Below are 15,300 nucleotides of genomic sequence, written 5' to 3'. Positions count from 1 at the left end.
ATCTTAATTTTAGCATGGTAGCAAAAGTTTACTCTAAGGATGAAGAGGTATATATTCGGGGTAGAAAACCTGATACAAATATTTCAAATAAACTTAATACTTCTTGTGAACTTTGTCTCATTTGAAACTAGAGTATATGTGGAAAAACCGACAATTTTGTTTTGCATTGCCTACAGTCATTCTCAAATGGCAGGGATTGAAAACTGGCATTCAAATAAGTGATTAGATTGATGATAAACAAAACTTAAATGACTCACTCTTTTTCAAAATGTAAGAACTTCAGTGCCGAACAAAATTGTCCCAGCTAGAGTGGAGTACACATTTTTGCATAAATTCGCAGAAATGTACGCTTCTTTCTCACCAAATTTACGACTGCTTGTCATGTTGAAAACTGAACCCAACCAACATTTTAATATTGGGTTGACAAATTAATGAAAATTAACGAATCTTTGCAAAAAAGTGATTTTGAGCAAACTAAGCTCTGTTTCATGTAAAGCCACCTTAAAGCTGCTACTTCTTTGTCCATGATTTCATCGATAATACCATAAGCTTTAACAAAAAGTAGTTACGAGCTACATAATATTTTACAGTTCCATGTTCGGCAACCCTTTAGTCTACCACTCCTCGTGCTTTTATTCGCACGTTGTTTTATATATTCAATAGATTCTTCTCCAGCTCATCGTGACTTCAGTCTGTGTCCAACAGTCATCACATAACTAGGGCAGGTGGAGAAAAATCGTTAAGAAAGCCAGTAGAATTATAGGGGAAAACCAGGCATCCATTCAAGACCTGTATAGCAGACGACTTACTGATAAAGTGAGACATATATTATCTGACACGACTCATCCCTTGTACAATGACTTGACAATGAACGTATCGACAGGAGTGAACGACTGAGAATACCACGAACAAATACAAAGCGTTACAAATGTCTTTTGTTCCGAGAGCAATTTCGGTCTATAATTCAGAAATTTTTTCATAGAAACTAAGGACCGTGCACATGACCATTCGCACATCTTCTTAACATGCAGAGATGTATATATGTGCATGCTTTTATGTCTACCTGTCTTTCTTACTGTATGTATTTTTAGTGCTATGTTTTTTAAGTATTTTCATTTGTGGTGACTTGCTTCTGTTTTATTTTTGTGGCGAGCAATCCAATTTCCCAACGAGGATTAATAAAGATATAATAATAATAATAACTAGCAATGAATCCTGAAAATGCGCTTGTTCCTATGGAATCAGCTCGTGAAATTCAAACCCCACATCATAGACGCCATTCGTGTTTTATCTTTTTGACCGCCAGTTCTTCGTTGTGTAAGAAACATTGTAAGGGTCCGTGAATTTGTCAAGCTCTAAAAAATACACTATTTCATCAAAATCTACTAGAACATAGAAAAATATACGCAAGGAGATGGAAGACGTGTGGATGGACCAATACGAGCAGATGTCATGTAATGTCAGTGGTACTTAATGAATGACATCCTATTTCAAGGTTCGCATTGCTCATCAACCTTATATTTCTCCACTGATTAAGGTAGTATGCGCCTTGAAAGTGAAAGACTAAACTTTTTGCTCAAACTTTCCTCAAAGAATATTTCAATCAATCTCTTTCAAAATCAAGAATAAAAATCGGGGGGACACCGTGCAAATTGTGGAACTAGAGAAACAAATTACTCAAAAATTACCGTTGAAATTCAAAATGGCCGTCATCCCTGTGTTAACTCTATGGAGAAAAATAAAATTTTCGATTTTCGAAAAGCTAAGACTATGAAACGTTTTCTTACACCAAGAACTCCTACAGGTGGTAAATTAGAAAAGAATGGAAAAAAAGTTGTGAGTCCGAATATCTGTCCCCGAGGCTCATGGTCATACAGGCAAAAGTGACTTCTGTCTGAGATATCTTCTAAAATACTACAACGTGAACGTGAAACATGACATTGCCATTCTACATTTATGACGTACGTGTCGCCAGACACTTGACTAAACCATGGTTGCTCCATTACCAAGTTGTACATGTTTTACTTTTCTGAACGAACAGTAGATACTATGTTTATACAGGTACTTGCCTGACTACATACGTCTGACCGAGTTACCTGTACTTATTCCTGGCAAAAACATTCTTCAACTTCATGAATGACCCTGATAAACCCTGATAAACCCGTCTTACTGATCACCCTTACAGAACGGACACCTCTTTTTAGTGTTTACCTCGTGGCAGTCCCGTGACGTTTCATATGTTAAATAGACTAAAGGGCCCTGTACGTAACAGCCACCTCTCTTATATATGTCATCAGTGGCCATGTAGCTTCTCCAATCATGGTACAAAGCGTTATATAATGGTCAACATATTTGAACCTGAATGAACTCTGTCAAAAATTAGATTAAAAGAAGAAAAAACTAGACTTCTCGTAAAAGACAGGCATACGTTTACTCATGCATGCCACTGGAAGTAGGTTGAAAGCAAACTGGAATAAGGCGTCGACCGGCTGTTGTTTTGGAAGAAAACACCCTCTAAAATTCATATGGAAATAAATAGTAACAATTCTTCAGTGATCGAGTTCGAGACAGTTTGCAAACTTTATCGGTGTTTGCCACCCGCATGTGCTTTAGAATGAGATTGTTTAACTGTAATACTTGCACTCTCTGCTTTAAAGATTGCCAATTTCTTCAGTCTTTGTTTAGTGATATAAAAACCGATATCTTTATGACGGGGAATACACCATCACAGCGGTCTCACTGGATAAGGCAACGATACACTTTACCACCTTTCGATTTAAGTAACTCTGCCACTTCGTCGTGATTACGAGTTACGGCTGCGTATGTCGGCGTGTTGAAGTTGAAAGAGTTCCACTTCAAGCCCGGGTCTGCGCCTTTGTCGAGGAGCAACTCACAGACGGCGAGATGCCCGTTGTGTGCCGCGTAGTACAGCGGCGAGTGTCCTTCGGCATCCCTGGGATCAACCTCAGCGCCGTGGTCGAGCAGCGCCCTCACTGCCAGTTCGTGACCATACATCGCGGCGTAGCTCAGTGCCGTCACCTTGGCGAAATTCTCTACCGTCACCTGCGCACCGTTTCTGACGAGAAGGTCGATGATATTCGCGTGCCCTCCCCAGGCGGCAAAGTGTATCGGCCTATTCCAGTGACGACCAATCGAGTTGACGTCTGCACCCTCTGTGTATGAGTCTCTCGACGATCGAAAAGTGCCCGTTTTCTGCCGCGCACAGAAGTGGGGTCATATCGTACTCGTCTTTGATGTCGACACTTGACGTGTGTTTTATAAGTATTTCCAACAAATCTAAATGCCCCTTTGAAGCCGCTAGTTCTAAAGCAGTACGTCCGTGTTGGTCGGGCGTTCACCGCGGCACCTTTTTCTATTAGAAACTCAGCCATCGCTTTCTGCCCCTTTTCTGTCGCCAGATGAAGAGCCGATCGTTCGTTTTCGTTCACGGCTTTCACGTATGCGCCGTGCTCGACCAATAACCTCGCCACCTCGAGATGTCCGTACCCGGCGGCGTAATGCAGGGCCTTGGAGCACTGTCGGTTCCGAAGTTGACGTCAGCACCGTTCTCTAGAAGGATTTCCACCAGACGTTTGTGTCCATTACCGCCGCATAGTGCAGCGGAGCGCACTGACTCTTACTCCCGGAAGGAACGTCAATCTTACTGCCGTGTTTGATCAGCAAGTCCGCGACCTCAGCATGTCCAAAGTCAGAGGCGGGATGCAGCGGAATAAAATCGCAGTTTTCCGACTCATGGATATCGCAGCCCTTTTCCAAAAGAAAGCGCACCACATCGCCATGGCCCATCATGGAAGAAATGTGGACGGGCGCAAAGCCTTTTGAATTCCGCAAGAGGAAATCCGCGCCTGCGCTGATCAAAAGTTTGACGATTTCAAAGCGCCCGGCAGCTGATGCCATATACAGAGGTGTGTTGCCATAGCTACCGGTGATGTTGACATCAACCTCCTTTTCAGCCAGTAGTTTTTTAACTGCTTCAATGTCACCCATTCGTGCTTTTCGATGCAGTACGCTGAGATGTTCGTCAGCCGCCAGCAAGTCAGATATTCGATCGGCTACTTTGGTGTTCCGCGCTTTCTCGGCAAGCTGCAAAGCAGTCAAACCCGCGAACTCGCCTTCACCCTCGACCACCGCCTTGGAAAGTTCAGGAAAGTCGGAATAAAAGTACAGCGCTGTGACGACGTCGGCAAGTCCATACAACGCGGCGTGCTGCAGTAAATTGAGGCCGTCCTTGCGTATCAGAAAATCGTCCATTCGCCTGGCGCATTTGAAAGCCCAACTCTTGTTTCCATCTTTAATGGCTTGGAAGATGTCGTCCGCCGTCTCTTCCGCCACGTTGTCAGCTCCAACACTGTCGTCACAACCTGGAAAACAAACAAAATTACATTATGGGCAAAGATTGTCTAGAACCTCATCCGTGAGTTTGCTACTTGAAGTTTTGGAATAGCATTCCAAAATAACGGGGCCGAGCTCGGCTCTGGACTGTTTTACTTAGAAGTCGAGGCCTCTGTGTGCACTGCAGCGTACTAATGTTTTTAGTCACCTTTGGTCAACTAATTTTTCTCCCTCACTGAAATATGATTGGTTGATACTAGTCAAATGGGCAGCACTCCAGTCTTGTAAACAGATAAATTATGTAATTCCCCGCAGGCTCGTAAGATAGTGCTAAAAATTATGTCATCAAATATTTATGTATGGCATAAAAAACGGCAGCTGGGCATCGATGAGTGATATCAGCATTCATCCGTCGTCAGCAGAGTATATACATCACTTCAAACAACACACGCGCAAATATGGCATGATGTAAGCGGGTCTTATCCTCTTTAATATAATATCTGGGGAAATACCTTTTACTGTTTTATTTATGAAATATGTTGAAAATGAGCGATAGTAATGTGACGTTTTTTGTTTCAAAAAAGTGCGGTTAGAATTTCTAGAGAGGACGAGCACTTGTTCCCTTCGGCCGCAGCATTGAAAGAATCATAAAAACGCAGATACCTGCCAATATAGAATACAAGCGAAATGTCTCGACTGCCGCTCAGGCTGGCCGTTCTCCCCAAGATTCTAACCATGGATCTTATAATGATGCATGATATAATAATAATAATAATAATAATAATAATAATAATAATAATAATAATAATAACAATCATCATCATCATCATCATCATCATGAAATATTATTATAAATATGTCATAATAATCACCATAATAAAATATTTATTATCATTATTATTATTATTATTATTATTATTATTATTATACGTACGTCATAGAATCAAAACTTGGCGATAAAGACGATTAATTGGTCCGTGGTGCTCAAAGATTAAAAACGTGATAGACGTCAACGCGCGGGTCGTGGCACATTTTGATTTGTTTCAGTGGTGGCAGGATAATACCGAGGCAGTCAGACGAGCCTGGAATTATGTAATAAGTAGGATCGAATACGCCTGTAATTATATTAAGCACAAGATGTGTAATAGATGATACGTGCGGCAGATGTGACCGTATTACTAAATGCAAATTGTGGGTACAGAGAAATAAAAACCATGGTAACAACAAAAACCTACCATCAAAACTTCACGTCGAATAAAATTCCCAATTTTCACAATCAAAATAATGAATATTCAGACACATGCTGGTAGCCCAACAGTATATCATTGTAATGCATTGAGATCTTCACACTAAATCATTCCACCATATCACATGTAGTGAATCTGAGGGAATGTGGACCAAAATACCAAGCTTTTTTTCTTGGTAGTCCTTTCCTGTTATTGATAGCATTAGCAAGTTTAGACTGACGTTATACGCAGTGAATCGGGGAGGGGAAGGGGGCTGGGGGTACGCTGTATAGAATACTACATTTTCCAGCTGTTCCGTCACAGCCCATAACTTTCGCCGTCGATTTCGGATGACGGGGGAATGAAGAGTTAGTCAGTCGAATTCCGTAATTGTTCCGAGTAGTATACCAGTCGGAACTATAATTTCCTGCGCGGTTTTGTAGTGCTCCAGGTGCTCACCTAGTACCGCCGCTACCCAAAATCGCCGGGGAAACTTGTGGGCTGCATAACTGCAGCAAGCAATAGGGCTTCTCCTTTTACACGTAGAACGTGGCTCCGCGGTTTGTTGACACCATGTTGGCCTAGCTCTGTGTGGCGGGGCTGTGTGTTACCGGCGTTATACGGCCTCCTAGATGTGTTACTGGCGAGTGGTGCACCACTCGCCGTTGCTGCGGATCCGTAGCCCTACCACTCCCCTTTGCTTTTCCCTTTCCCCCAACACAACCAGCAAAGGGAGTGGTAGGGCTACGGATCCGCAGCAACACTCGCCGGTAACACATAGCCCTGCCACGCAGAGCTAGACACCATGCACAGCTTGCTACTCAATGTAAACAAAACTTCCACAAGTCACTATAGTTAGTCTGCACACGAGCAGGAGGCGGGGCATTCCCCCACGAAGGTCATCGACTACATACCTATTCAGCCTATTGAACACCTAACAGTTTTACGTAACAACCATAACAATTTTCCTTTCGTGTTTGTGTGGACAGGGCAGCACTTGGTGACTACAGTAAATCGCGATAGTAAGATTTTGTGTCTGACCAAAACAATGATGCACACTACGGTACTTTCACTACATACGATTCGGATTACAGCTCAGCCGGCATTGAGTTTTAAACATATGTCTTTGGAACTAAAAGTTGCGACGATAACGTACCGTTCTCAGATGACATATTCTATGCGATGGTCTTGACAAGTCCAATCAGCCAAACTTACGACAACCAGGCAGATGGGAGAGTTTGTAACGTCAATTATTTTGGTTTCCAGTATGAATTGCGGCTAGCGGTACGCTCAGTGGAAACTGCATACGTGTCGTCATGACCTTTGACCCGATGTGAGGGAAATTGCGGTCGCACAGCGCGTGTCAGGGTGAAAGATTAATAATATACGACACACATCTGAATACGTCAGCTCTTTTATGCCAGTTATTCAGCTTTCCTTCAACGAGGATTGTTTTTTGCCCTTAAAGCTAAGAAAACAGAAATACACCAATGGGACATATGTAAATCACCACGTCAGCTTCGGTGATGTCAGTTCCTGGTGCAAGTCAATCGATCGGTTAAAAGCCTATATATTTATACATATTAGCCGAAATATATTAAGTAAAGCCTTTATCGCATGATCGTCCGCTCGCACGGCTGCCCGGACAAGAGACCTTGTGGCAAGCGAAGATGCCCCTTTGGGACCTTGATGATATATAAGAACAATGGAAGGTTCAGAACAAAACGACGGCAGCAATAGAATAAAAGGAGAGAGGGGTGGGGGAAATATTAAAGCTTTACAGCATTATGTCGTTGTGCTCCTGGACCCAAAATATACCGGAAATAACTACACCTCTCCTCGCCATATGTCAATATTTGTGTGACACGTGTTTAAACGTAATATTATAAACGAGGTCGGCGCTACATGACATGAATGTTAAATGTACCAAGATTGGTATGCGTTTTCAGTGGTTAACGGTACAAATACTTATGTTGATGAGACGGGCGCCAAACAAATTTTATAACCATAGGGGATTGCACAAAAGGCCGTCCCCAGGGGTAGGGTTGGGGGGGTAGTAGTCTCTTGGTCTCAGCACAAGGTTCTTCTTGTTATGATTTATTTTACTTTAAAACGTTTGACTATGATATGGATTGCTAATAAAGAATTATACTACCAACCTTTCTTTATAGCTTTGATGTCTTTGTCTTATTTTAGCACTGGTTTTGTAACGATTTCTTTTTCTCCTTCGCCGTGCCATTGTCCTTTGACCATCTTACGCGAAGTTTTGTCACTGTGTTGCGTCTATTACCTGACTAGTTTGATTGCCTGATTCGCCAAAGTAAGCAACAGTAACTTACTAATCTGTGGACGCTGTCACGAGATTATCACCGGATTAAGAAGCCCCCACTCAATTATCAGATTTATCTAGTATAAATATTATTTACTTGATAAAATATTCAATGGAAAACAAAAGAATGACAAACTGTTAATGGGCTGTTGACACATTCGCTAATGCGAGAACCTAGGATTGAGAAGGGTGCCTTTAACTTTGACAAAGTCACGAACGCACCAGCAAGGTATCACCTTGCTAGCGCGTTCGTTGTTGACTTTGTCAAAGTTACATGTAATTCAAAGATAATCTGGTGACAGCGTCCACAGATTAGTAACTTACGCCGACTTGCTTTTGCGCATTAGGCAATCTAACTCTTCAGATAATAGATGCGCATGTTGATAAAACGTTTACGCAAGATTGTCAAGGGCAGTGCTAAGTAAAGACCAAAACACCAAAGATTGGTAGAATAAAGCTATATTAGTAATACAACAAAACACCTACCCATCCCTGGGGACGTGTATAGGCGAACCCCTATGGTATAACCGTACAGAATTAGGGTGGCAGGCCGTCGTGTGAGATGGGGTCACGGGGCGAGTTTAGTTAGGATATGATATAACGAAAACTAAAAAATGATATTATAACATTAAATGCTATCGAAATACTGTTTATATAATAATATTATTTATATAATAATACGATAGCATTACATGAGGCGTGCAAAGCGGGTCACGGTGCATAAAATGCACTCGCATTTGAGACTGTTCTTCATGTTATGATCGGGTGATGCAATCGCTTCATATACAAGGCAGTGTTGTCACAAGAATGTCATCAGTGACGTCATCGACGTTTCTGTACACATATTCTTGCGCCAGAAGGGATGCGTCGGTAAATTTTCTCATGTTTCTGCGTTCCTAGACTTGCTGCAAGTCTGTGGGCATAAAAATATCAAGACATAGTAAGTTGAAGGAATAAACTTCAGCAGACTATCGCGTTAGTGCCTGTGATAGGCTGTTGCGTAGATTGTTGGGTGAACGCAACGGCTCACAGGCCCGCTAGTGAGGGACTGGTCAGTTTCTTCGACCGGGGCGGTGGATTATTTTTGCCGACGTCAAAAAGTGGCTGACCCCCCCCCAATTCCAACTTCCGACGAAAACAGGTTGACCCCCCTATTCTAACTTTTGAAAATAGGGTGACCCCCCCCCCCGTGTACGACAAAGGTAAAAGATGGAAACAAAAGATGGAATATAAATTCAATAATTTAGTACAAACACTCAGTCATTCTGAGTTTTAATGAAATTGTTGTCATGCCAGTTGTAAGATAGGAACTTAAAAGTGTCAATTCTAAACTTTGAATACAGTATTTTGAATGAGCTGTGAATGTATTCTTTCCACACTAGTATGCATAACCAGATGTCTAGAACTGTTGTAAGAAAAATGTGATTGTGAAATATTAGCGCATGTTAATTGCTTTCTAATACTGAATTCTCATATAGAAAACAGAAAAGAATCAGGAACTTGTCATGCTTTTCATATGAACCACAGATTTCATAATATTAGTACACTTTAAATTTGCAAAACAGACTTTCAATTTAGACATCAAGATATTTCTGACATATATATCTGATATAGTAAAGTACTGCGCCGGGCGCGCCGAAAAATATTAAACATACAGATATCTCTGATGTCTGATGCATGAAAGTTTCGCACTTGGAGGGGGCTCTGAAAAATATGTCTTATTATTATTAAAGTTATGCGCCCGAAGGGCGCGCCGAAAAATGCAACTGAATGATAAAATTTGTGGCTGGCATGATGCATTTTAGGCAAGTATGAGCCCCTGTCGAAATTCAAAAACACACTGACCTCCCCCTCCCCCTATTTGGCATTTCAAAAACATGGTGGCCCCCTACTAGTAAAGTCAAAAACAGGGTGACCCCATGAATCCACCGCCCCCCAGGCCGAAGAAACTGACCAGTCCCTAAGAGCTGCCGGGAAAGCCAAGCGAAGGAGCGACATAACCACTAGCGGAAAATGATGACCCTTTATAATAAGAACATGATTAATCCTCAAGAAACTCAACGAAAGTATTCCCAAATAAGATTATAACACTTCATGACATCCATCCTAACCTGTCATTGAAAGAGTAAATTATGATTATTTTGCAGGTATTTCGTTATTTATTTATGGGCAAAATTTGGATTGGAATCACATCCGGCCATATAAATACAGAACGCTCCCTTAAAACACCAAGCTACCATGTATATGTGCCAGTTGGTCGATTTGTAAGCTAATGTGTACTATTTTGTGCAGGGTTTCCTTATGTTTGCAGAACGATATAGCGTATGCTGTTCAACAGAGGGCGCTTCTATTTTGGTCACATGCGCCCCGAGGACATATAGTAGGACTCTCAAATGTTTACGCTACTTTTTCTGGTATAACACCTGTTCGGGCTCATTTTGGTGCCCTTGAAGTAAATAAAGTTTTTGCAGTCTTACTTTTTGAATATCGAAAAGTTATTTTTTCCCAATACAGTTAAAACAAGGATAGCGGCTATTAGGTACTTTGTAATGTCTTTTTCTCTCACTAAGGGACCGTCATTATTTACGACCTGGGGGGTCGGAGGAATTGCTTTAGAAACTCCAAAATTTGGAGTAATCCCCCCTGCCAACCATTGCATGTTTGAGTAACCCCCCTCTCTGCTACAGAAATTTTGAGTGACCCCCCCCAAAAAAAAAACAAATTGGGAAACGTTAAATATCCATACAGTAAAATGGATTGCTGCTGCGACAGGCCCTGTACGTATACAGACCCTGATTACACCCTGTGGTACATGTCTGTGTCGGAAAGAGGTTCCGTTGCTGTGACAGGGGCTGATGTACAGGTCTGTATCCAGTGCTGTGATGACATGCAGTGTTCTCTTTAGGATTTTTTACAAGAGGGCGAAGATGTGGTGCAAAAGTACCACAAGCGACCGCGCAATGGGGGGAGGTCAGGAGGAGGGTGTCCCCCTCCTGCCGTTGGAGCTTTTGAAAAATAGAGATTAAAATGATGTTATTTGGTGGCACTTGGGGAGTACTTTTTTCAGATTTTTTTTGTATAAAAACTCAAAGGAACAGAAATCTAAAGATACAAGAACAGAAATCTGAGACAGTATTCCAAAACTTATATTCCAGTTCACTGATTTCAATAGAGATTACATTTTTTTGAAAACGAAAAAATAGCGACAGACATACATTTATTCATATTTATTATTTATTATTATTTTCCTGCAATAAAAGATTGGTTAGTTGTCAAGGCATTCCACTGGTTTTAAACTTTATAGAATCAGAATTAGCTTGCTTTACACATTTCCCCTATCGGTAACCTATACAATGTAGAATATAGAAATCAGACGTTTCTCATGAATTATCAGGCAAGTATATCAATCTTTAATCAGGAAATACTGAAAAATGTACTCAGTACTAGCCTCTAACATAAGGCTTACCACGTCGAATAGCTGATCATTCTCGTCTGAAGATCACAATAACGTGAAATACATAGTGTAATGAGATTTTAGTTTCTACTTAAAACCACCTGTATTATGATATATATATATATATATATATATATATATATATATATATATATATATATATATATATATATATATATATATATATATATATATATATATATATATATATATATATATTATGTGCGTGTGTACATATACCGGGTATGAACACACATATCTCAAGCACACATATTGCTGTTCTTTACTATTATTGTTGTATTAATTCATAACTTCACTAAATGCTTCAGTACATATCAATAAAATTGAGTAGCCCCCCTCTTGTTCTCCACTTTTGAGCATCCCCCTTGTAGCTTTCGATTTTTCGAGTGACCCCCCTCAGATTCCTCCGACCCCAGGCCATAAATAATGACGGTTCCCTAAAATATGCACGGTGACTCCATTTTTTAAATTGATTTTTAAAGAGAATGGTTTCAAGTTTTTTCACTGAAAGTTTGAGCAAAAGTTGAAGTATTTCAGTTTCGTGGCGCGAACTACCAAGTCAAAATGAAAGACTTAAAATTTTGCTCAAATTTCCCTCAAGGAATCTTTCAACTATCCTCTTTAAAAATCACGAATCGACAGTATCTGTAATTAACTTTTGCAATATTATGGTGAAAATGTAGCTCACACATCATTCAAATTTGTACACTTAATCTTTCGGGGTGATATTTAGACCGGATGGGATTTGGTTTATTTTCCAATGCATATTTAATCATAGACTCTCGTTTTTCTCGAGAGTCTATGATTTAATTACGTTTTGCAATTTCCTACGACTGCATTATAATTACTGGGGGGGGGGGTCTGGAGAAATCGCTATTGAATCAGATCATCCTATGCAAACCCACAAATAATTCAAATCCCCCTACATCTATATGATCAAACTCTTTCAAATCGCCCAAATTATCATATCATATAGCTAAATATGTTTTGGGATTTACGCGCTTAAATGTAAACAAAGTATTTGCGCAGTTCTGCCAGCAGATCTTCGCCACTAGTTTTTATGACACACGCATAAATGTTCTGTACTGGTTATAGAAATGTTGTCGGCAGTAGTTTGTAGAGCCATATTCCTTCAGCATCATATTGGACTTTTTGGATTTATTAGTTAAGCCAACTTGAGTTAAATGAAATCTGGCCGGGTCAATGGTGCCCGCTGAAGAGCACCCGAATTGACGATCATGAGAGATTCTGCAAATTGTAAATTTCTGGCTACATTTTGCCAAATAATGAGTTAGGTCACCGCGACCTATATCGAAAAAAATAGTCTTTTAAGTACAGGACATATATGACCTAGATGCTACTTATAAAAGTTTCACACAATGCTATAATAATGATAATAAGATCGAAATATTACATTAAATAAATAAATGAACTTTAAATCTACGAATGTTTGTTGATAATAATGACAAATTCGGTAAAAAATATATAATTCCGTTTATTAAGTTAACACATTTATTTTCATTTAAACTAAGAATACTGTTAAAATTTTTAATTTTGTGTTATCGTATAATGAGAATGTGAACATTTCATTCAGTGCGGCATGAACTCGAAATTAATGGTTTTATATATTGATTTTAAGTGATTTCGTGAAAAAAAACTTATCGTCGTAGGTTTGCAGAAAATCAAGCAAGGTGACCCAATCTTTTTTCCTTTATTTATATTTTTTTCTCAAACTCTTCTTCAACTACATCAGAGTCAGAGCTATCTCTGTCACTGCCGATATAAAATGACAGTGACACAGTCCCAGTTGTCCATAGGCAGTAACAGGGCAGTAGCTGCAGCTTTGATAATATTGACAATATTTTTGTTCAGTTTATCAACTGGGGTCTTGTTCTACTCCCTGCAGCATGTTGAACTGTCCAGTATTCAGCCTGCCAACACAGTCTGCATACGTGTACTGTGCATGTATTTGTATCATTGACCCCTGACCTTAGTCTGGACTCTTAATTCACCAATGAGTGTTTACATTTTCAGGCTTTGTTGACAAACTGAAGATTGGGTGTTTCAGCATGCTGTAGGGAAAGAGCAGGAATGAACAGTTGGATACATTGCATAGAGATATTGAAAACACTGTCAACAGTTGCAGCTCCTGTCCCGTTACAAGGTCTTCTTGCTGTTTATCTTATGAAAATTCAATGGCATTCATGCTATTTTTCTAAAAAAGTCATGAAATGCGATAAAATTATTCCGGATTTTACATTAGAACCGTTGGATTGTCATGCTCGTAGTTAGGGGAATTACGAGTTGAGGTACCAGTCTGGATCGTAATGCTTTCAGTAACTGAAGCTGACGCACCAAGATGTAGATCGTAGCACAACCGTATACTTTATTATAAGATGGCGACTGTATCGTTCACCGTCAAAGGTCTGATCTCTAATCCTCTAGTCTAAGTTCTCTATAAAGTTAAATACATCTCAAGACTTACATAATTACAAAAGTTATCACGTGGTAATTTTCCCCGCCAGTTTTTGATTGTTTCTTAAGATTAAATAAGATCACACCATGGAATATCCCGTTCTCGATTGTTCTCATTGAAATCTTAACCAATAATTAATTAAACTATCACACTATCTCTTATCTGCTTCTCGTACGATCTGAGTCGTCAATGACCTTCACACGCCTTGGCCGCGTGAGGGGCGCTTCGAGATAAAATCTCTACAGGGAGGGACTCGGACATTACAGGATGATATCATTGAATTATCAGCAAACTGGAATTTGAAAATGTAAAAATAGGGAACCAAAATATTTTCAGACCCCCAAAAAACCTTTATGCACACAGCAAGACCTTCAAGTTCCTTCTCTACTATTAAACACGAGAATTTTCAATTCCCACCACCATATGCATAAGTGAATGCAGCCTAAATACGGTGAGGATAGCGACCCCCCAAGAAACTTTTGCTTTTTGAGATGTATGTTTGAAAACGAAAGCAAAGTAAAGCTCACGGTCAACCATCACAACTTTAAGTATGCAGCAACTCGGCATTGGAATTCCCTTCCTTCAGCCATAAAACATATACATCAGTTTAAAAAACATCTGAAAAGATATCTCCTGGCAGAGTAATGTTTTCTATTTTCCATCCATATTTTATTTTATTTTTCTCGCTGTGCATTTGTCTGTGCTATACAATGTATTTTTCATTATTTTCTATAGATCTGCTTATTCATGCCTACATGGCATACTGAGAAAGAGTTTTAACTTCTCAGCAATATGTATATTTATCCGCATTTGTTGTTAACATTTGTTAATAGAAGTGATTTCTGTCATTCTTCGTTGTAAAAAGGATTTTTGCTCAGCAAACTTCTCCCCGTGTGCGGTTGATTTTTTGCGCGTTGCATCACTCTTTTGCGCGTTGAGTAAAATATCCAACATGTTTGATATTTTTTTCCTCGCGAGGAAAATTACTCACCGTGTGCGCCCGACTGAGTAATTTTACTCACGACTTTCTACCTACACGCATGCGTGGAATCACATGTTAGTACAAAATGGCTGCCCCCATGGAAAACGATAGTTGGCACAAGATCACTAATTCATTTCCCATAGGCGACCATGGTAGCGTTGAGTTAAATTTTCCTACTTTAGAACATTCAGCGGCCCAAATCCCATTGACAGGTGTATAATCAGCTTTAGCTTGTACACTGATCAAAATTTCGTGTGGGCAAGTCCACGGAAATTTTGAGCTAGAGGTCAAAATAGCGCCCCCAGTGGTGATTTGCAAAATTCAAGGCCCATTGATACACATAAAGTGGGTCTCATTACTCAACAGATTTCAGCTCAATCATACCACTGTCTGCAAAGCTGATGTGATTTTTGAATGGAGCTCATGCTGCTCTCACTAAAACACTATAAGCTCATGGTC

At 40.0% G+C, this 15,300-nt stretch overlaps 1 protein-coding gene across 1 annotated transcript; it reads right to left on the bottom strand.

Moving 5' to 3' along the window:
* Nucleotides 1–7: 7 nt before the first annotated feature.
* On the bottom strand, nt 8–7,816 carry LOC139119161 (poly [ADP-ribose] polymerase tankyrase-like). The gene is made up of 2 exons (XM_070682826.1): nt 6,736–7,816; nt 8–4,382 (listed from the first exon to the last, which is right to left on the bottom strand). The coding sequence occupies exons 1-2, from the start codon at nt 6,749–6,751 to the stop codon at nt 3,571–3,573; spliced, it is 828 nt and encodes a 275-aa protein (XP_070538927.1). The 5' UTR covers nt 6,752–7,816; the 3' UTR covers nt 8–3,570.
* Between the last annotated feature and the right edge of the window lie 7,484 nt (nt 7,817–15,300).

The sequence above is a fragment of the Ptychodera flava genome, chromosome 19 (assembly GCF_041260155.1).
Source record: "Ptychodera flava strain L36383 chromosome 19, AS_Pfla_20210202, whole genome shotgun sequence".
NCBI classification, from domain to species: Eukaryota; Metazoa; Hemichordata; class Enteropneusta; family Ptychoderidae; genus Ptychodera; species Ptychodera flava.
This window is presented reverse-complemented; position numbering and strand designations above follow the sequence as displayed.